Source organism: Glandiceps talaboti, chromosome 22, assembly GCF_964340395.1.
Source record: "Glandiceps talaboti chromosome 22, keGlaTala1.1, whole genome shotgun sequence".
Lineage (NCBI taxonomy): Eukaryota > Metazoa > Hemichordata > Enteropneusta > Spengelidae > Glandiceps > Glandiceps talaboti.
In genome coordinates, this window is record NC_135570.1 from 47488 (window position 1) to 72181 (window position 24694).

General features: G+C 35.0%; 1 protein-coding gene across 1 annotated transcript in view; it reads right to left on the bottom strand.

Moving 5' to 3' along the window:
• LOC144452367 (cadherin-23-like) overlaps positions 1-24694 on the bottom strand; it is a 105977-nt gene that overhangs the window by 13226 nt on the left and 68057 nt on the right. Inside the window, exons 31-58 of the mRNA XM_078143460.1 lie at positions 24276-24404; positions 23733-23963; positions 23337-23558; positions 22092-22208; positions 20901-21072; positions 19728-19861; positions 18656-18865; positions 18397-18504; positions 17525-17641; positions 16991-17096; positions 16239-16436; positions 15388-15512; positions 14048-14507; positions 12738-12959; positions 11977-12284; positions 11541-11660; positions 10952-11129; positions 10151-10254; positions 9685-9825; positions 9073-9166; positions 7931-8131; positions 5395-5642; positions 5008-5188; positions 3618-3841; positions 2955-3149; positions 1992-2102; positions 1123-1240; positions 89-364 (exon numbers count right to left, since the gene is read on the bottom strand). Coding sequence (XP_077999586.1) covers positions 89-364; positions 1123-1240; positions 1992-2102; positions 2955-3149; positions 3618-3841; positions 5008-5188; positions 5395-5642; positions 7931-8131; positions 9073-9166; positions 9685-9825; positions 10151-10254; positions 10952-11129; positions 11541-11660; positions 11977-12284; positions 12738-12959; positions 14048-14507; positions 15388-15512; positions 16239-16436; positions 16991-17096; positions 17525-17641; positions 18397-18504; positions 18656-18865; positions 19728-19861; positions 20901-21072; positions 22092-22208; positions 23337-23558; positions 23733-23963; positions 24276-24404 — 5050 coding nt within the window. The remainder of the gene's footprint in view (positions 1-88; positions 365-1122; positions 1241-1991; positions 2103-2954; positions 3150-3617; positions 3842-5007; positions 5189-5394; positions 5643-7930; positions 8132-9072; positions 9167-9684; positions 9826-10150; positions 10255-10951; positions 11130-11540; positions 11661-11976; positions 12285-12737; positions 12960-14047; positions 14508-15387; positions 15513-16238; positions 16437-16990; positions 17097-17524; positions 17642-18396; positions 18505-18655; positions 18866-19727; positions 19862-20900; positions 21073-22091; positions 22209-23336; positions 23559-23732; positions 23964-24275; positions 24405-24694) is intronic.

The following is a 24694-nucleotide window of genomic DNA, read 5'->3' on the forward strand; positions in this document are numbered from 1 at the left end:
CTTGCCCAGAATACAAGGATCAGGATAATGGATAGAATGTGTAACAAACTGATGAATCACACAAGTTACCTCCTATTATTTGACTTACCTGCAGTGTACTCTTTCTTTTTAAATCTTGGTCCATTATCATTGATATCAGCCACTTCAATAACAACTTTCTTGATACTGCCATCATTACTTAGATTATCATTAGTTATGTTAACATCTCTTCTGTGTCTTCCATTCAAGTCTTCCATGAAATGCGACTCGTTTGTAGCTTTGACTGTCAGTACAAACTGCTGAGTTTTCTCTCTATCTAATTCCTTGATTTGTATTATGGTTCCATTGTTCTTTAAAATGTAGAAATAACCATCTTGGTTTCCATCTGGCAGGAAAGTATAAAACAAGAATTTTTGTATAAACAATAATATTTGCTTTATGCCTCATATACACATACTATTGTAGTAAACAAGGTGTGAAGTTGGCCAGATTCAGGAACATTTGTTCACTAGACAGACTACTGGTATTAGCACTACCAGTCATGCTACCCAGACCAACTTCCACTGACTTTACCACACTCCCCTCCCTCCTGAACTTTGGGAAACTCACTCAAACCACAAGCTACAACTCTACAGATGCTGTACACCAATGCATGCCCAGTTTTCCTCATCACCAAATGTGGTAAACAGGGAGAAAAGTTGGGACCTTTCGATCACTATCAGCCACACTACCTACACTGATGTGTCATCAAACATAGACAAAGAAGATGGGTCAGTTTGACAATAGCCACTCACAGTCTCAGATTTCAATATGTTGATTATCTATCATATGTATGCCCCACATACACTATATGGAATGCAGTATACCAATATAGTGTTTAATATTTATGTTTTTTATTTGTCAACATACAAGCTGACATGATAATAGAATGTACAACTACACTATTCAATGAAGCAACTATAATGTAAATTAGTTTGATTCTCAATAAGGGCATTTGATTTTTTTCCAGTGTAACTCATCATATGCAAAAATTCTGTTTCAGTAAAGTGAACTGCTGATTTACATAATGTACATTGATAAATGTTATCATTTTCTAAAAGCTTAAATAATCACCACTTAGAGGCAACCATGTATCAGACTTACCAATGATAAAGTAAAAGATTTTGGCATTGTCTCCCATATCCATGTCAACAGCTGGCATCACATGACCCACTACACTGCCATTGGCTGAATGTTCTAATATTGACATAGTTTGGGCAATCTATTTCAAGAAATAATATATAAAGCAACAAATTGCCATTATAGGGATGACACAATAGAATTGAAAGTAATGCTAGGACCTTATAACAAGGGGTGTACAGAAATAGAATTGAAAGTAATGCTAGGACCTTATAACAAGGGGTGTACAGAAATAGAATTGATAGTAATGCTAGGACCTTATAACAAGGGGTGTACAGAAATAGAATTGAAAGTAATGCTAGGACCTTATAACAAGGGGTGTACAGAAATAGAATTGAAAGTAATGCTAGGACCTTATAACAAGGGGTGTACAGAAATAGAATTGATAGTAATACTAGGACCTTATAACAAGGGGTGTACAGAAATAGAATTGATAGTAATACTAGGACCTTATAACAAGGGGTGTACAGAAATAGAATTGATAGTAATACTAGGACCTTATAACAAGGGGTGTACAGAAATAGAATTGAAAGTAATGCTAGGACCTTATAACAAGGGGTGTACAGAAATAGAATTGATAGTAATGCTAGGACCTTATAACAAGGGGTGTACAGAAATAGAATTGAAAGTAATGCTAGGACCTTATAACAAGGGGTGTACAGAAATAGAATTGATAGTAATACTAGGACCTTATAACAAGGGGTGTACAGAAATAGAATTGATAGTAATACTGGAACCTTATAAAAAGGGGTGTACAGAAATAGAATTGAAAGTAATGCTAGGACCTTATAACAAGGGGTGTACAGAAATAGAATTGAAAATAATCAACTTACATTACTGTTTGGAAATAGTGGAACATTGTCATCTTCATCCTCTACATGTATAACCACGGTCTGTGTAGTTTCAAACTGTGGTTCACCAAGATCCTTGGCTAACAACACAATCTAAGAGAGAGTATATACAAACATGAAATATGTGTGAGGATTATTCATTTGTCATATTTAAAGTGGCACAAGCTGAGTTTATTACTATTTCACACAAGTCAAAACACTTGCATAAAACTTTGATAGAACTAGTCTAGTATAATTTTAATGATGGTGAATGCCTTCTATGACATTACAGTTGTCTTCTCACATGATCGATACAGGGCATTGTGTGTGTAGTGGAGATTACCGTAACAGTTTTATCCATTCCATATCATAAATTTCATCATCAGCTCTTTTATATCCTGATAGGAGGTTGACTAAAGTCCCTAGCAAGTGATGGTGCAATGTTGTGTTACAGCCTCAAGGTGCAATGTTGTGCTACAGCCTCAAGGTGCAATGTTGTGCTACAGCCTCAAGGTGCAATGTTGTGCTACAGCCTCAAGATGCAATGTTGTGCTACAGCCTCAAGATGCAATGTTGTGCTACTGCCTCAAGGTGCAATGTTGTGTTATAGCCTCAAGGTGCTATGTTGTGCTACAGCCTCAAGGTGCTATGTTGTGTTACAGCCTCAAGGTGCTATGTTGTGCTACAGCCTCAAGGTGCTATGTTGTGTTACAACCTCAAGGTGCAATGTTATGTTACAGCTAAGAACAGTTTGCAAGTAAACCAAAAAAGACAAATGCATTTTTCTTAACCTGTTTTATAATACCCACTAGTAAATATGTTGGATCTCATTGTTGGTGGAAATGACAAATCATGATTGCATATCCCAATTTACACACATGAAGTTTAGCAATCAAAACAAAACCCTTAAATGAAAGGATTTTGCCTTTTGAGCTTATATTATGACATTCTGAGATTATTCCTTACCGTATAGGCTGCTTTTAGTTCTCTATCAGCTTTAAATGTAGTATACAAGTTTCCATTAACTTCATCAATATAGAAATATTGCCAATCTTCATTGTTGCCTTCAGTTCTAAAGAAATCATAGCGTACAATACCATTGTCACCAAGATCTCCATCATTAGCTTGGATCTGTGCAATGTAGAAACCTGGTTCATGGTTCTAAAATGAAAACAAAGTCTTACATTAATATACAACTTGAGAACTTACTCTGTATGGATATTTGAAAAGGGGCACTATTGACTATACTATACCTAATCAGTTTCACTACTATAGAGTTTCAATCAGGTGATATGATGTTTCCTACATCTCATTCTCACACAAAGTTTTTTTCTGTTATGAAATACATAAATAAATAAATAAATAAATAAATAAATAAATAAATACTGGCACTGATAGCATACACATACGACAAATGTTACATTATTTTTATCCAGCGAGGCTGTGAACACAAATAAACTACAGCAGTTGTGTGTTTGAATCTTCCCTGTTTCATCCAACAGTGATGTTGATATAGTGTTCACAACGAGATAACTAGTGGTACATTATGGTGCAAGTATAGTGCCCAAACATCAATGCTTAACACTTTAGTTTTACTTCTAATAAAATGACTGAAAACATTTGACAAACCTCTGGTATAGAGAGTGATTGATTGCCTACTGGAAATAGAAAGATGGGTTTTCTATCATTGACATCTGTTATTCTCAAGGCAACAGTGGTATTACTAGATAATGTTGGTGAGCCATAATCTGATGCCTGTACTATCAGTTCATACTGGTAGTCTATCTGTATATTCCTTTGAAATAACTTGGCTAACATCACAGCTCCAGAGTCCTGCTCAATTTGGAATTGGTCTGAAAAATCAAGATAGACTGAAACTAAATTCTTACTCTTTGTAATTAAATCACAATTGTATGTGTATTGTGAGTGTGATGCCATCATGTAAATCTGTTACAGCACTGTTTGTACATTTTCAGTACTGTCAAAGAACTTTTTCCAATGCCTGTTTCTGGTAACTTGTGAGTCACATACAACCCTAACACTCAAGAAAACAACCTTTCCAATGCTTGTTTCTGGAAACTTGTAGGTCACAAACAACCCTAACACTAAAGTAAAGAACTTTCTGTATTTATCAGTCATTTAATGTGCCCACATTAACTGTAATATTATACCCTTTCAATTGCTTTAATTAAAGGCCTAGTATGTAGCATATTTCTACCATAGTTAATTTGTAAAGTACGTTTTCTGTTCACAAACAGCAAAATGATTACAATGAATATAGTTGCCACAACTATGATTCTATTTATCTCTTAATGACATCTAGACAATGTTTTATGGCATCCATCTTTACACTCTAATCATTGACTATTTACATGCTTTGAACTGCTAACATTGTTTACACTCTAGTCAATGACTATTTACATACTTTAAACACAGACCCTCCACATGGTGGAGGGTCTATGCTTTGAACTGCTAACATTGTTTACACTCTAGTCAATGATTATTTACATATACCACATACTGGACTGATGATCAAATCAAATGAAAGAGACTGGAATACTTTTACAGTTGATAAAGATGCTATAATTGATTCAATTGTAGCAAATCATGTGATCGGTTTACATGTACTTGAGTGTTACTAGTTGTAGAAGCAATTGATGCTAGATAAATTCTGATTTATTTGGAAGTAGAACTGTCAAGATTAAAGACAATAAGGAAATGCTTTGTATTGCATTTCCATTCTTGTTTGGTCAAAACAACAAAGACTAATATGGAATTTGTACATTGGTTGTTCAGTTTTACATCATGATATTTCTACATCTGACTCATTGGTTCTGCAGTACTAGAAAGAAGTCAAACCATTTAAAGTCATAATTATTTTTCACAATTTCCATAAATCATGCTGGGCAAGTACAATCATATTATGCCCCAATATTTTTCTTTATTCAGTTGGACAATAGTCTTTGTCACTTGTCTTCAACTTGTAGTGACAAGACCCCTTAGGTTACTCCTTACTTACCATTGTGATTACCCCCTATGATACTGTAGCGAACACGTCCATTATCGCCTTCATCCAAATCAACAGCAGTGACTGTGATGATGGAGGTTCCAATTTGTTCATTTTCTAATACTCTCCTTGTATACACAGTTTTAGTAAATATGGGTGCAACGTCATTGATGTCTTCGATGTTAACCACCATCTATTAATAACAGTAAAAATAGTTTTAATTACATACAACTGACATTATATAATATACAATTTACAAAAGAGTATTTAGAAGAATTATAGAATTGAATTTTGAGATTCTAGTTATCTTTCTATTTTTCTCATTTTTTTACAATACTAATAAATCATCAAGTTCATCAAGACTTTAAACAAATGTACAATTTATGAGTTGCAACTTACAGTAGCAAAATCATTAAGTGTATTATTATATCCAACACTGCTACTGATTGGTAGGTTCCTAGCTTCTATTTCAAGTTCATATTCTGCTCGTTGTTCTCGATCTAACAATTTGTTTGTTTTCACTTCTCCAGTTTGTTCATCCACTCTAAATGCCATATCATGATTTCCATCCACGATGTAGTAAAGAATGACAGTGTTTTCCCGGATTGAGTCGGAATCTGTGGCTATGACTGTACCAACACTTGTACCTATAAACATACCATACAAATTAGTTGACAAGTTAGTTTACCAATGAAAATTAGATGTTACTACTAGTTTGCCATATCAACTGATATATACTAGTTTGTCATATCAACTGATATATACTAGTTTGTCATATCAACTGATATACACTAGTTTGCCATATCAACTGATATACACTAGTTTGTCATATCAACTGATATACACTAGTTTGTCATATCAACTGATACACACTAGTTTGTCATATCAACTGATATACACTAGTTTGCCATATCAACTGATATACACTAGTTTGTCATATCAACTGATATATACTAGTTTGTCATATCAACTGATATACACTAGTTTGTCATATCAACTGATATACACTAGTTTGCCATATCAACTGATATACACTAGTTTGCCATATTTACTGATATATACTAGTTTGTCATATCAACTGATATACACTAGTTTGTCATATCAACTGATACACACTAGTTTGTCATATCAACTGATATACACTAGTTTGTCATATCAACTGATATACACTAGTTTGTCATATCAACTGATATACACTAGTTTGTCATATCAACTGATATACACTAGTTTGTCATATCAACTGATATATACTAGTTTGTCATATCAACTGATATACACTAGTTTGTCATATCAACTGATACACACTAGTTTGTCATATCAACTGATATACACTAGTTTGCCATATCAACTGATATACACTAGTTTGTCATATCAACTGATATACACTAGTTTGTCATATCAACTGATATACACTAGTTTGCCATATCAACTGATATACACTAGTTTGCCATATCAACTGATATATACTAGTTTGTCATATCAACTGATATATACTAGTTTGTCATATCAACTGATATACACTAGTTTGTCATATCATTTGATATACACTAGTTTGTCATATCAACTGATATACACTAGTTTGTCATATCAACTGATATATACTAGTTTGTCATATCAACTGATATATACTAGTTTGTCATATCAACTGATATACACTAGTTTGCCATATCAACTGACATATACTAGTTTGTCATATCAACTGATATATACTAGTTTGTCATATCAACTGATATACACTAGTTTGTCATATCATTTGATATACACTAGTTTGCCATATCAACTGATATACACTAGTTTGTCATATCAACTGATATATACTAGTTTGTCATATCAACTGATATACACTAGTTTGTCATATCATTTGATATACACTAGTTTGTCATATCATTTGATATACACTAGTTTGCCATATCAACTGATATACACTAGTTTGCCATATTTACTGATCTACACTAGTTTGCCATATTTACTGATATATACTAGTTTGCCATATCAACTGATATACACGAGTTTGCCATATCAACTGATATATACTGATATACATTTTTTTTTTTTAATTTTGCCAGATTAAAGAAATATAGGGTCAGTTGAGAAACATAGCAGTAACTACACTGCCCTAAGCAGGTGGCCACAGTGGTGATCAAATGTGCTATCACCATCATATAAAATGCATCATTTAACATGTCAATGTATAGGCTACAGATACAAAAGATATTCATGGATAGGTTTGGGTTCAGCAAAGTGATGCCAAACTTATCTATGATGATAACAATAATAATACTAATGTTAATTTTTATGTAGCACTTTCCCACACTGTGCTCAAAGTGCTTTACAATTATTACCCCTAGCATGGATTTATATCGGCACAACGGCCCTTTATACTTCCTCAACTCCCTGGGGAGCATACAATCCATTGCAGCCTTTATAAGTGCATAGGATAAAAGCATTCACATTGCAACCTCTATCCCCAATTTAGCAATTATACAGCTTGGTTGACTAAGGGACAGTCATGGTTCAAATCTTGCCCAAGGACTTTAACCACTCAGAAACAAACGGCAGCGATGCAGCTCAAACCTGCAACCTGCAGATTCCAAGCTGGGCACTCTAACTAATCACACATCATGACTCCATGATCTGTCTTAATGAACTCTAATAAACTCAGAAGTCAACCATCGGTTGGTTTCATTATTGACAACATAAAAATTGTCACTCAGAGACATGGATATAATAAGACTCACTTTGATATACAATAGTGTTGCAAATACACACTTAGCATGTCAGTGTGTTAGGGAGAGGATGGAGTCTTATTCATTATTCAACTGCTCTTAGCAAGACATTTAAGAAAATTGTAGGAATGAGTGCAGAAGATTTCTAGCGGTCGATTGGGAGTCAAACTCAGTCAAACTTTAAAAGAAGACACAAGTCCTGTACTTACCAATAGATACATTTTCTGTGACAGAAGTCTGGTAAAATTTGATATCAAACAATGGTGCTTGGTCATTGGTATCTAATATTATAATTTGTAACTGTGTAGATCCAATTTTACCATCCTGATCTGTGGCTCTGATGGTTAGTAGATAATCTGGTCGACTTTCATGATCTAAGGATTTCACTGTTGTAAGGGCCCCAGTTTGTTCTTTAATGAAAAATTAAAAACAATGATGACATCATTTTATTTTATTTGACTCCTTGAAAGAAAGTGTGAAGAAACAAAAATAAACTATGCTATTTGCTTGCAGAATCTACAATAATGGAGAGACAAACTGAGACAGAGAACGATGACAGAAACAGAGAGAAAAAGAGACAGACCGACCGACAGACGGAGAGAGAGAGAGAGAGAGAGAGAGAGAGAGAGAGAGAGAGAGAGAGAGAGAGAGAGAGAGAGAGAGAGATATTTCTAGTCATTACCATATGACTTAGAATTTTGAATGGCAAGAAATCTCTTAAATTTAGTTTCATAAGGTTTAGAAATTGAACTAAAAGAGAGGTAAAATGTCACAAAATTCAAACTATAGTTATATATCCATGGACGATTTTTAAAAAAATGGTGATAAAAGTATGGGAACTTAGATTTCACCAGCACCAATTTCATAAACATCCTTGACAAACAAAGTCACACAGAGGTGATAGCGGATACATGTATGCAATGTTACTTCTCACTTCAACTTTAGTATTGCAATGAATGGAGTATCTTTTGAGTTATGTAGTAAACATTGATTTTTAACTACAAATATGGCTGCCATTGTCAAATTTGCATATATTGCAAAACAAAGTGACATGCATATGTCCCATATGATGTGTCACCTTTGTACCAGGTTTGATTGAATTTGGATATTGTATGTTACTTAGAGAAATGGCACATTATGGATGGACTCATGGACAGACACACACACATGCGTGCATGCATGCATGCATGCATGCACACACAGACTGACACATGTATGGACAGACTGATGGAGCCCATTGTACACCCCCTTCAGGGGGCTAACGAAACATCACAAGAATATTGCTGACCAATATGGAAATTGAACTCTCAATGTATAATTCTATTGAGTTGTGCATAGCTATTAAACTTACCTGATATAGTGAATTCTGGATAAAGGTGACTTTCATGAATAGAATATGATAGAGTTTGATCCTGGTCAATGTCAATAGCTCTGAACTGGTAAACCTAATGTAGGTAATGATGGCAGTACTATTAGTTTTATATTTATCATACATGTAGATAGTGCTCAAAACACTGAACAATTATTACCCCTGGCACATACCTATGACAGCACAATAGCCCTTTATACTTTCTCAACTCACTGGGGAGCATACAATCCACTGCAGCCTCTTGAAGCACATAGGACTAATATTCACATCAGAATCTATATCCTACCAGTCCACAATTATACAGGTAGATTGATTGGGACACAATCATGGTTCGAATGTTTCCCAATCATGGACTTTAGCTCTTCAGAAACTAGTCAGTGGTGAGACTCAAATATGTAAAACATGTATCCACTCTGTAACCATTTGACCACCATGAATATGCATCTCAAGGCACATATCAACATAAATATATACTTGATGAAGTTTATGAAACCACATTGAAAACTGACTCTCAAGTTGGTCATGTTCCTTTGAAATTTCCAATTCAATAAAACTGAGTGAATTCAATAACAATGAAAACATAAATAAACTTACCAGTGTTCCACCAAAGTCATCTTCACTTAGTGTCACATTGTATCTGGTTTCTTCAAAGTATGGACTGTTATCATTGACATCTAACACTGTAACTTCTACTGTCACATCAACATGCTTAGGTGGATTTCCACGATCTGCAATCTATGACATGGTCATATCAAACTTAGAGTTATGTCAACTGCACCCTTTGGTGGTTAAGTTACACACTAGTTGCTTAAGTTACACAGTACATTGTAGTTGCTTAAGTTACATGGTCATTGCTTAGTAAGTTAGTTACCTTATTTGCTTAGTAATGTGGTGACTGACTATAGACTGACATTGGTCAATCTGAAAATGTAATGTCCAAAGGGATATACGGTAGCATAACTTTGTATGGGCATCCCAGAAAGATAATTTTTCGAGTAGCAAACCCTGGTAAAATGACAGGGAAACTGGCAATCACCCAGTGACTATATAAACCACTCACCTGGACTGTCATTACCATACTTCCATCATTACCAATAACTTCTCTGTCTAATGGTTCCACAGTAAATATTTCTCCTGTCCCTGGATCAATTTCAAACATCTCAGCTGGTGAGGAAAGCAAAGAACAGAATTTCCTTATTTAAACTAACAACTGATAATAATTAAACTTACAATGACAGCAAAACACAGACTCTGGATAATTTGTTCTTCTGCTTCCTCCTAATTGATAAGTAACTTATTCACATTTATTTCAAGTCCATCATATCAAAAAGTAATGAGTTTGACACAAATAGATATACCAAATGTTTGTTACAGTAACAGTAATATATATCAAACATTAGTGCTTTATTTCATAAATTTGTTTTCAAACATATGTGGGTTGTCGGTGGCCGAGTGGTTAAACCACTTGCCTCTTAATACTGTGGTCAGTATTTGAATCCATTCAGGGTTTGATTAAATTTACCACGCTGTAAGTAAGAAGATGTCGTTCAGTTTGACTCTACCGAACATAGGTTCCCCCCCCCCCCCCCCCCCACCCACCTCCGAGTCCTCCAGTTTCCTCCTGCATTAACACTGAATCCATGAGGGATCGATGGCCCTCACTGGACTTCTTGGGTGATAAGTGTTTATATACTTTAAGAACTATCCACTATAAATAAAAAAAATCAACTTATTTCACTTGCACAATTTAGGAAGTGATGCAGTTAAGTTGCCATGCAGAAATTATTGCCAAAGTGGTAAGTTCTGTTATATTGAAACTAAACACAGTATTGTATGTGCATATACTTAGTAATCCCCATACCATATGCTCTTTCTACTATGCTGTAAAGTACAAGTCCATTGGCTCCACCATCTGCATCACTTGCTGTTACTATGCCAACAAGGTGATACGGTCCTCTGTTCTCCATGATATCAAATCTGTAGATTGATGCTGTGGGTACTGGTGTGTTATCATTTACATCTACAACAGCCACTATCACCTGAAATATCAAAAACTAAATTTGAGAATTGCTGTCCTCTTCCTTCCAAGTTGTATGATGTGTCAAGGGCATTGCATTGGGGGAGAGAGAGAGAGAGAGTTAATTTACCCAATTTCACACTACTACAAATATTAAAAGCACTGCTGACAACTTTTGACTAGGACCTCTAGTCTTATTCACTAAGCACCAGATTGGAAATTAATAAGATGTACCCAATGTGGTAAACTTGGGCATAAAATAGATGATTGTAGATTCCAGGTAATTGGTATTGTCCTCCATCTCTGTTCTAGCTCATATAGATTCATGAAATGTTTACCAAAACCTAATCAGTTCTAGCCATTACCCTAAAGAATATGTGCACAAAATGTCATTTAAATTGAGTCAACCATTTTTCTACCAGTCTTAACTTACCAAAACTGAATTCTCTCTTCTATTACTTGGTATTCCTGTGGGGTTATCTTTAGCTGTTACTGTCAGTGTATACTCAGACTTAGATTCTCTGTCTAGTAAGTTTGCAAGGATAATACTCCCCTGAAATATAACACACAAAGATATGATCAATGTGCCCTTTTCATACAATCATTAATCATTACAATTATCATAATTACTGGCATCTTATCTTAATCAGATTAGATTAGATTAGATTAGATTGGATTAGATTAGATTAGATTAGATTAGATTAGAATAGAATACTTAATAACCAAAACGACTGTAAGGCCAAAAAAAAACCGTGTGGTTCCAGTTACGCTAAATTTTAGAATAGCTGGGGTAAATCTTGATCATGGTGAACACTCTAATGTGATAATGTCTTATTAAATGATTTTTTAATAATTCTAATTATACTTACAGTGATCTCATCAATTAGGAATTTTCCTCCACCACCTGCCAAAGTGTACAGAATGTCTCCAAAACTTCCACTATCCGGATCTGTTGCTTTGACAACTAACACTTCAGTACCAACAGTGGCATTCTCCAAGATGGCTGCCTGGTATTCAATCTCTTCAAATTCTGGGTTGTTGTCGTTGACTTCTATCACCTCTATATATATTGGTATTTGTGTAGATCTAGATGGATTGCCAAGATCTGTGGCTCTGATACTAAAATTTAACCACTTGTAGTCCTCTCTGTCAATTCTGCCACTGATTGTCACAACTCCTGTAAAACATTAAGCCACTGATTGTCACAACTCCTGTAAAACATTAAGCCACTGATTGTCACAACTCCTGTAAAACATTAAGCCACTGATTGTCACAACTCCTGTAAAACATTAAGCCACTGATTGTCACAACTCCTGTAAAACATTAAGCCACTGATTGTCACAACTCCTGTAAAACATTAAGCCACTTATTGTCACAACTCCTGTAAAACATTAAGCCACTGATTGTCACAACTCCTGTAAAACATTAAGCCACTGATTGTCACAACTCCTGTAAAACATTAAGCCACTGATTGTCACAACTCCTGTAAAACATTAAGCCACTGATTGTCACAACTCCTGTAAAACATTAAGCCACTTATTGTCACAACTCCTGTAAAACATTAAGCCACTTATTGTCACAACTCCTATAAAACATTAACACTACAAAAATTTAAGAAAAGAATACTTACCAGCATTAGGGTCCTTGACTTCCACCATATCAGTAATGTTGTCTATAATTTGATATGTTACCATACCATTTGATCCTTTATCAGCATCAACAGCAATAACTGTAGTCACAACAGTATCAACTGGTGTGTGTTCTACCAGCTGTTCAAGTACATATGTCACACCATCAGGTTGAAATACAGGACCATTATCATTGACATCCAGTAGACGTATTGTCAGCACAGCTATGGAGAAATCAGTCAGTAATTTAGTCAGTATTTCTATCAGTATTTTAGTCAATATTTCTGTCAGTGTTTTGTCAGTAATTTAGTTACTAGTTCTAGTTAGTATTATAGTTTAGTTACTTCATGTTGGGCCTGTTTAGAACCCAAGGCACTTTCTAATTACCTACATTCTTTAAAGTGGCCATATGGATGAGAATTTGGTATTTATTTTGGATTTTTATTTGATAAAACAGCTTCACTATGTTTTTCTACTTGAAAAAATAATGTGAAAGAACATATACCAAGTCCATGTTCATAACTCAATAAATGACAAAACATTAAACAATGTGTAAAATGTTTGTTATTGTACGTACAATAACAAACTTTTTACACTTTGTGCATCTTTTTGCAATGTATTGAGTTATAAACATGGACTTGGTATATGTTCTTTCACATTATTTTTCCAAGTAGAAAAATATGGTGAAGCTGTTTTATCAAATAAAAATCCAAAATAAATACCAAATTCTCATCCATATGGCCACTTTAATATGGGTCGAGCACTTACAAAGCACCCCACTCTCATCTAAGGATCTTTTCACTTGCTTTAGTAACTATCAGGTACATTCTATTAGGGGAATGGTGAAGGGTTTGGATATGGATCTAGCCTAAATATAAGGATAGGCCCTTAGCTGAATAATGGCTTGGTACAGCAATGGATAGTATAGTTCACTAGATGTGGAGGGCAATGGATAGTCTGTATTGTACACAAGTCATCATACTGAAATTTATAATATTTCAAAAATCTAATCAAATTTACAAGAAGTAGTAGTTATAAATTTGATTGCAGTTCACTTTTAACCACAGTAACTGCTTTATATGCATTGTCATTCTCGGCAATAGTATGGTGTATATGCTGTTTATTTTTCAGTATATTTCCCTTCTGTGTCTATTGTCATATTTGGAGGTATGGTGATACTGGCAGTGATGAGGGTGATGGTGGTGATGATGATGGTGGTGGTGGTGGTGGTGGTGGTGGTGGTGGTGGTTGTGGGGAGGTGATAAGTGATTATGTTGTATCTATATGTAGTTATTGCAGTTGTGTGACTTACCATTTGGATCACTGCTACTCATTTCTGGAGACACAGAAAGTAGATCAGATGCTGCAATAGTGAGTGTAAGTGTTGATACCATCTCTCTATCTAACTGATGAGACACTACTATTTCACCAGAATTAATGTTGATTACAAACCATTGAAGAAATACAACATCATGAACTTCATTCTCCTCCTCATCAAATCCAGACACAGTTACTATGGAGTACTGCAACATACTGTCAACATCTGGATCTGCTGCTGTTACCAAGGCAACAAAAGATCCCACAGCAGAGTCTTCATAGACCTCAACAGTTTGCATCACTCTTTCAAAATGTGGTGGCGTATCATTAATGTCGTCAACTAGAATAGTCACAATTCCTGCGCCTGATTGTGGTGGATTGCCTCTATCTGTTGCTATGACAACAAGTGTGTATGTGTCTTTCTCTTCTCTGTCAAGAGTTTGTCCTGGAGCAATCTGAAAACACATAAAAACAAATGATGAAATTTGAATAAATGTGTTCACTCTGAATAAAGGAAATATGCCAGTAAGAGTTTATCATGCTTATTCAGATCACCTCTGAGTTTTAACCAACATTTGCAGCTGATTCACAAGTCTACACCCCCCTCCTATGTAAATTTACCCTCTACACCACCTTTCTTTGTCACATGTTGTGTAATAGTGAAGACTCACCTTAATAAGTCCTGTATTTGGATTGATTGTAAATTTATCTTGTCCACCATTACGTCACATGTTGTGTAATAGTGAAGGCTCACCTTAATAAGTCCTGTATTTGGATTGATTGTAAATTTATCTTGTCCACCATTACGTCACATGTTGTGTAATAGTGAAGACTCACCTTAATAAGTCCTGTATTTGGATTGATTGTAAATTTATCTTGTCCACCATTGTGTCACATGTTGTGTAATAGTGAAGACTCACCTTAATAAGTCCTGTATTTGGATTGATTGTAAATTTATCTTGTCCACCATTACGTCACATGTTGTGTAATAGTGAAGACTCACCTTAATAAGTCCTGTATTTGGATTGATTGTAAATTTATCTTGTCCACCATTACGTCACATGTTGTGTAATAGTGAAGACTCACCTTAATAAGTCCTGTATTTGGATTGACTGTAAATTTATCTTGTCCACCATTATGTCACATGTTGTGCAATAGTGAAGACTCACCTTAATAAGTCCTGTATTTGGATTGATTGTAAATTTATCTTGTCCACCATTACGTCACATGTTGTGCAATAGTGAAGACTCACCTTAATAAGTCCTGTATTTGGATTGATTGTAAATTTATCTTGTCCACCATTATGTCACATGTTGTGTAATAGTGAAGACTCACCTTAATAAGTCCTGTATTTGGATTGATTGTAAATTTATCTTGTCCACCACTCTCTATACGATATGTCACATGTTGGTTGATGTCAGCATCCTTATCACTGGCTGAGACCTGTGTCAACTCCTCTCCTAGATTATAAAATGGAATAGTAACATATATTTATCTTGTATGTCACTATAATCATTAAGTATTTTATTTGCACAACTGAACTGAGGTTCAGTATACTGCAGTAGTGCTATAGCCATGGTGAAATATCTGTGTGTGTGTGTGTGGTGGTGGTGGTGGGGGGGTTGTATGTAAATGACTTAAAGTCAAAAACCACCACACCGATTGGCTTGGTATTTGGTGGCGACATTGCAGAGGGCGTGTAGATGGAAAATTGTTCAAATGAAAATGATCACATCAGAGATGTGAGAAAATACTTTGACTCAGCCTAGAAATCTAGAAATGAAAGGTTGTTGCTTTATTGATGCCATGATATCATTAGATCTTTCATGGGCTACTTCACACCTTAATGTCAATGGCAACAAGATTAACCTCTGTTTGATGTTGCTTGGAAACACTGTTTTAGCACAGCTGAATTAAATGATAGACACTGTCAGGTTCATTCATGCTACAGACATGATAAAGAGTCTTGTCCATCTATATATCTGTCTGTCTGTCTGTCTGCCTTTCTGTGGTTGACTTAAACTTAAAGAAACTCAAAAACCACCTGGAAGGATATTTTGGGGTGGTCAGAAAAGTGACAAGTTGTGATTTCATTTACAATTCATCTAGATGTTTAGGAAAGGAAGAAGATGTGATTTTAGAAGTAACCTACATGTGTGGGTAAAATATTTCAAAGACCTGCTTACCTTCTCTTGCAGTCTCAGCTATATGTGTTGTGATTTCATTTGGAATGAATACTGGGCTGTTATCATTTTCATCAAGTATCTCTATGCTAACCTCTGCTGAGCTGTTCAATCTACCAATATCTGATGCTGTGACTGTAAATGTGTAGTTATCTTCAGTCTCTCTGTCCAACAAACTGGTTGAGTTCACCATCAAAACAGCTACAGAAATAAATTAAAATTATATTAAAGATGGAAAAAAGAAATGGTATGGTGAAAAGCCAAAAAAGTAGAATGATGTACTTTTAGTTGATTGCATATAATGTGTCATAAATCACAACAACTGAGTATGTGGTTTAATAAGTGCTTTATAACCAGTTTGAGTATCAAATGTCAAATAGATGTGAGCATGGTCCACAGATGGTGTATTCTATCACTGCATTGATACTGGAATCAGTTTCAACCCCCCCCCCCCCCACCACCCCACACACACACACTGCTGTCTTACCAGTTTGAGTATCAAATGTCAAATAGATGTGAGCATGGTCCACAGATGGTGTATTCTATCACTGCATTGATACTGGAATCAGTTTCAACCCCCCCCCCCCCCCCCACACACACACACACACACACACTGCTGTCTTACCAGTTTGAGTATCAATGTGAAATAGATGTGAGCCTGGTCCACTGATGGTGTATTCTATCACTGCATTGATACTGGAATCAGTTTCAACCCCCACCCCCCCACCCCACACACACACACACTGTTGTCTTACCAGTTTGAGTATCAATGTCAAATAGATGTGAGCCTGGTCCACTGATGGTGTATTCTGTCACTGCATTCACACCAGTATCAGCATCTTGACTGGTTATTGGTGTAGTCTGTAACAAATAGTAAGTGAGAAAGATAAATTGTTGAAATCTACCCACATTCTACAGGGTTTTTTTGGTTTCACCCTTAACATTAAACAAAATGTAAGGTTGCCATATCACATAATACCAATGTCTATTATACTGTACAAAGAGTTCCAATGAATTGGGAACTAGTCTTAGATTAACAATTGAAGTTATTCCTACAGATTATGATTTGATGTAAAGATATACAAAATGTCATGTTGACTTGTTGGTTTAAATAAGATTTTCAGGCTTCCCAGCTTGGCAACATTTGAATGAATAATGCAACAACACAGTTAACCACTGGTAATAACTTTGATTTTCAATTTTTCATATTTTTAAACTTTTATATTAGTATCAGATATATTTGGTAGTCTACTATTCTAAAGTGTGAAACAACCTAAATTCATAATTACCATGGTAACAGGTCTGCCAGGTGCATTTTCTAAAACTCTTCCAGAGTAAGACTGTTGACTGAAAACAGGTGTCTGGTCATTGATGTCCTGAATAGTGATGATCAGTTCTGTACCATCCTGTTCATATAAAGAAAACATCACATCACATCAGAGTTTACCTGGGACCTTCAAGTCCATGTATTTATCAATGTGACAGTGTAGTATAATGTTAGAAATGTCACATACATTTACACATTGATAAGCTATTTTGTTGCTATTAGAATAAATGTTCATGGGCTCTGAGTTCATACTTATCAAACAAAAATTTCTACTCACAGAATCAAAAACTTCCTTGGAAGCAAATCCCAAAAATTTTCACTATTTTCTATTACACCTTGTCAGCATTGTCAGTGTATACAGGTTCTGTACTACAGTGCTAACATATGTCCAACTAGAATTATCAGGTACGGTACTACGGTGCTAACATCTGTCCAACTAGAATTATCAGGTACTGTACATACCACGATGCTAACATCTGTCCAGCTAGAATTATCAGGTACTGTACTACAGTGCTAACATCTGTCCAACTAGAATTATCAGGTACTGTACTACAGTGCTAACATCTGTAAAACTAAAATTATCAGGTACTGTACTACAGTGCTAACATCTGTCCAACTAGAATTATCAGGTACTGTACTACAGTGCTAACATCTGTCCAGCTAGAATTATCAGGTACTGTACTACAGTGCTAACATCTGTCCAACTAAAATTATCAGGTACTGTACTACAGTGCTAACATCTGTCCAACTAGAATTACTAGAGTATACACGGCTTTTTGAACACACTGCTAACAATGTCAATCAATTCAATAAAACATCAAAGATTAAACTAACCCTTCTGGCATTTGTTGGATTTTCTGGGTTATCTTTAGCTGTAATTGTTAACAGGTACTGGCCAGTTATTTCTCTGTCAAGTGATGACCTAACCATTAATTCTCCACTCTGTAGGTAAATATAACATATATGCCAAATTATTAGTAAGATGTTCAACAGAACAGAACAGAACATAACATAAAAGCACAGTCTAGAATAAAAAAGTAGCGAAGAGTACAGACTAGTAGATGACAACACTAGGAAAGATGATATTACTTACCAATGGATCAATATAAAAGACATCATCTGTATTACCATTGGTGATACTGTATGTAATATGTGCATTCTGATCAGCATCGTTATCAGTAGCAGAGACTGTATAGATAGAACTATTGATTGCTATGTCTTCACTAACTGTTACATGGTATGGTAGGCCTTCAAACACAGGATCATTGTCATTAATGTCAGATACAATGACTTGAACAATCATCTGTAAATAAAAGTGACAACATTTGTGTTCCAATGAGTCAAGTTATTGGCTACAAGATGAATTCTCTTGTTTTTCAATTGTACAAGAGTGTATAGTTACATGACATTTTGTTTACATTGTTTTTTTTAAAACTATTGCTGGCAACTTTTAGAACTTGGATGTACCCCTCTTTGTAAGTTTTGATTTTATGGACATATTTCATCGTACCATTTTTGATATGTTATTAATAGCCCTGTATCTTTCTGGAACATTTTCACTTTTATTGCAGTAGTAGACCTTTTCTGTTGATCACTTGGTTTAGTCTAATCATTCCTATTGCATTCAGGTTATTGTTTTTAGACCCTAAAGAAGACCTCTCATGTGGAGTAAAATGTCAGTAAATAAAGTTTTATAAGCATAGACTACAGGATATGGCAAGCTCTTTTTATCAACAAGATTTTACATATTCTCAAGTCAACATCGGTCAATTGATTCAACATCGGTCAATTGATTGATGATTGTAGCTGGACTGACTATAGTTATCATAACAAATTCATTAATATCTTAGTCTTTTGAAGTTTTACAATTGTCAGAAAGAATGTTAAGAATGACTCAAGGACATACTAGTAAACAGAAAAGTAAACATTTATGGTCTACAAATACAAATTAAATTTTCATGTTCAAACTTGAACGTCTATTAACTTCATCCATGTTTCAAATTACCAACTTGAAAATTTACTGGCATGTTTCAAATATCATGCAAAAAATGAAGTGTGGATGTTTTGCTCAAAAGTATAAACTTTAACAACTACCATTATTTCATACATGTAATGATACACTTATCACTATGGTAACAAAGTGTAGAATAGACAAATCTACTTACAGTCCCTGTTAGAGGTGGAGTTCCTCTATCACTTGCCACAATAGTAATATTATAGACCTGTGTGGCTTCCCTGTCCAACTCCATTCCTCGTTTAACTCTTAAATCTCCATCAGATGGTGATATACTAAACTCATCTGTACAAAATTAAAAAAAACATAATTACTGCTATGAGTATCAAATGGTGATATACTAAACTTGTGTCCAAAACCCCACCATAATTACTGCTATGGGTATAAGATGGTGATATACTAAACTCGTGTCCAAAACCCTGCTGTGAGTACAACTTACAAGGAAGAAAAATAATGACAACATTACTAACAAATCTTTAAATAGACAACAGGTAATGAATAACAGGTGACTAGTTTTATCTCATATCATTTATACTTTGTGTAATTTTGAGATAAACAGCAAGTGAGTGAAGGAATTGGTGGATTAAACTTTGTTGTTGTTGTTGTTGTTGTTGTGTGTGTGTGTGTGTGTGTGTGTGTGTGTGTGTGTGTGTGTGTGTGTGTGTGTGTGTGCATGTGTGTGTGTGTGCATGTGTGTGTGTGTGTGTGTGTGTGTGTGTGTGTGCAGGGTTTTTTGGAGGGGGCTTTTTTATTTGTTAACAGTTGCTTAGTAGTTGTTTTTAGGGGGGGGGGGGCAACAGTATGTAGCACAAAGATCCACATCTTTCACTATAATCTTGGTGGAAGCAGTAAATGAACCTTAGGAACTTTGGTACATTTTGCCTATTAATTTTAATAAATAGTAGTGACAGGTAAATGGATAGTTATACAAACATGGATGTAAAGAAGTTATGCTAGTAGTTGGAGGCAGTTTAAATAGATAGTTATACAAATATAAATGTAAAAGAAGTTACACTAGTAGTTGGAGACAGTTTAAATAGATAGTTATACAAATATGGATGTAAAAGAAGTTACGCTAGTAGTTGGAGACAGTTTAAATAGATAGTTATACAAATATGGATGTAAAAGAAGTTACGCTAGTAGTTGGAGACAGTTTAAATAGATAGTTATACAAATATGGATGTAAAAGAAGTTACGCTAGTAGTTGGAGACAGTTTAAATAGATAGTTATACAAATATGGATGTAAAAGAAGTTACGCTAGTAGTTGGAGACAGTTTAAATAGATAGTTATACAAACATGGATGGTAACTGAATGCTACTTACCAGATCCTAGTAATAAGTATTCAATCTGTCCATTAGCACCAGCATCTTCATCCATTGCAAGGAATGTACCAACAAATGGACCTGATGTATCCTCAGCTATATAGTATGGTCCAGCAAATAAGGTTGCAAAATATGGAGCTACATCATTCACATCTCCTACTATAACTGTGACCTACGATAACAAGACAATATGGAGATACATCATTCACATCTCCTACTATAACTGTGACCTACGATAACAAGACAATATGGAGCTATTTTTTAGGATTGAATGAATGACAAAATCAACCTACAATTTAGTATTTACATATTTTGATCAAGACCCATGTACCATGAAGCAGCCACTCCTCTAAAAGCCATTAGTATTTACAGCTCATTTGAGAAAATAAAGAACAAAAATGTTTGCATAGATGTTGATAGATTACTAATATTGGTTTCCAACTCTGTCTCAAAATTTGCTGCAAAAGTGACAGACATTGTTGAAGTTATACTAAACCTTAGAGATAATATTAGCAGTAAACACCTCGATGCACACACACTTCGTAGTTGCCTTATCTGGTAATACTAGTCCAGTGTATTTTTTAATGATATGGCTGCTACGATGGTTTAAGTAAATCTATTTTGTAACATGCATTCTTTCATATTTATAATTTGTAGGCATTTACAAGGACTCATACAAACACAAAACTGATAAGCATATACCTCTGAAAAGAAAACAAGATTTAGTCAAGGAAAAGCAGACAACTCCTTGTATAAAGACTTCAGTTGTCTATTCATTCAGGCAAACGCATTGACTTCTTATCAGTATTCAACTGATATAGATTTAAAATCTTCAAGTACTTTACTGTACGCTTCCACAAATGAAGTAAACTTGAAGACTAACTTTGAAACCAATACTAGTAATCTATCAACATCTATATATTAAACATTTTGTTCTTTATTTTGACAAATCAGCTGTAGAAAAAGTTTAATTATGAGAGTTAAAATAAACATTGCACATCAGGACAGGAGTGCTATCAAATCAATTCATTGGCAACATCAGTTTCAAAACATAGAAGTGTCTTGTTCATTAACAAATAAATTCTCTGTGTGGGTAGCATAGCAATTCACCTGGCCAATTTACTAATTATGTAAGCATCCAGGTTTGATATATGGAATAATAATTAATAACTTAAGATTTTGGTTACTCACCGTTGTTGTTGCTGTCAATCTTTCATTTTCATTCATTGCCTGGTCTGTGGCAGTCACCACTACATAATACTTATCAATAACTTCTCTGTCAATTTCTTTAGATGTAGATATCTCACCCTATCAAATTCAAAGAAAAGAATTTACATGCAAGTTTCACTTTCATTGCAGATATCAATAGCGCTTTAGAGGAATCATGACAGTCAACTGAACACGATGGCAAGAATTGAGTACTATTGCTGTCTTTGAAAGCCCGTCAACTGAACACAATGGTGAGAATAGTTGAGTACTACTGCTGTCTTTGAGAGTCCGTCAACTGAACACAATGGTGAGAATAGTTGAGTACTATTGCTGTCTTTGAGAGTCTGTCAACTGAACACAATGGTGAGAATAGCTGAGTACTATTGCTGTCTTTGAGAGTCTATCAACTGAACACAATGGTGAGAATAGTTGAGTACTATTGCTGTCTTTGAGAGTCTATCAACTGAACACAATGGTGAGAATAGTTGAGTACTACTGCTGTCTTTGAGAGTCTGTCAACTGAACACAATGGTGAGAATAGTTGAGTACTATTGCTGTCTTTGAGAGTCTGTCAACTGAACACAATGGTGAGAATAGTTGAGTACTATTGCTGTCTTTGAGAGTCCGTCAACTGAACACAATGGTGAGAATAGTTGAGTACTATTGCTGTCTTTGAGAGTCCGTCAACTGAACACAATGGTGAGAATAGTTGAGTACTACTGCTGTCTTTGAGAGTCCGTCAACTGAACACAATGGTGAGAATAGTTGAGTACTATTGCTGTCTTTGAGAGTCCGTCAACTGAACACAATGGTGAGAATAGTTAAGTACTATTGCTGTCTTTGAGAGTCTGTCAACTGAACACAATGGTGAGAATAGTTGAGTACTACTGCTGTCTTTGAGAGTCTGTCAACTGAACACAATGGTGAGAATAGTTGAGTACTATTGCTGTCTTTGAGAGTCCGTCAACTGAACACAATGGTGAGAATAGTTGAGTACTATTGCTGTCTTTGAGAGTCTGTCAATTGAACACAATGGTGAGAATAGTTGAGTACTATTGCTGTCTTTGAAAGTCTATCAACTGAACACAATGGTGAGAATAGTTGAGTACTATTGCTGTCTTTGAGAGTCCGTCAACTGAACACAATGGTTAGAATAGCTGAGTACTATTGCTGTCTTTGATACTTACTGTCAGCTTGTATCATAGTGATGTAGCTTTGGATACTTACTGTAAGTGTACCAATAGTAAAGACATTGTAATCATTTCCATCCACAATATCATACACAATTTGTGCATTCTCTGCCAAATCTTGATCTGTGGCAATTGTATCAACAACTTGGATTCCATCTGATTCAGATCCTTCTGTGATAAATACTGAATATATAGACATCTCAAAGACTGGGTGGTTATCATTCTTATCAGCAATGTATACCAGTACTTGAATCTGAGCCTAATATGGGATATGAATCATGTATTAGTTGATATTTTCTGTAATAAAGATGTAATCAAAATGAAATATAAAAGGAAACCAAGTGCATGGATATATGCCTGTCTCACACAAGGTGAGAATAGGGAGCTAATGAGGCTGGAGTAAAGTGGTCTAACATGTGTTTCCACTTATTACCTGCTGTATCTGGTCATGATCTTCATCTTCTACTAGTACACTTAGATTATAAAAATCTTGTCTTTCTCTGTCAGGTGGATTGGGTCTGGTAGTTATCTCTCCAGTATTTCTATCCATTCTAAAGGTATCATCTGTGTTACCATCAATGATGTAATATTTTAACCCATTCAGACCTTGTTTGTCAGCATCATTTGCATGTACAGTGGTTACAGGTGTACCACCACCAACATTCTGTCAATAGAAAAACAACAACGTTTAACTATAAGCTGCAGGTGAAAGATCCTTTTAATCATGGGACTTTCCAAGAAAAATGAAGAAAGTTATAGACATCAGACAGTAAGTTAATAATAATATACAAAGAGAGAGGGGCATCAAACTACCATCTATAATTGGTTGATTGATATATTGATATACTGCCACCTAGTTGCCAGTCAGAGACAAGAGCATCTTGTGCAAGGTGCATCTTTCTTCACTAAGCTAAATCACTAAGTTGAATTCATTTATTTGACATACACAACCCACAACAAAGTATACATCTCTTACCTCATCAATAGTCACATTGTATTTGTAAGACATATTAAACACTGGGATGTTGTCATTGATGTCTAACACAACAACAGTCACTCTCATATCACTACTAAGCTCTGGTACACCATTGTCAGATGCTGATATCTGTCAAACAACAAATAAAAACAATATAAAAGTTTGGACAGGAGGTTAAAAAGTAAGACATCAACATTTGATAGGTGACATGGTTATATACCTTTACACTCTTTAAAAACGATGTTCATCTTCTATTTATGAATTTCCAAGGTAAGGTAAAAACGATGTTCATCTTCTATTTATGAAAGGTAAGGTAAAAACGATGTTCACCTTCTATTTATGAAAGGTAAGGATGTGTCCTCCGTGGTTGTTTTTTTTAGATTTTTTACCATTAAACCACTCCATCAAACTCAATGAAA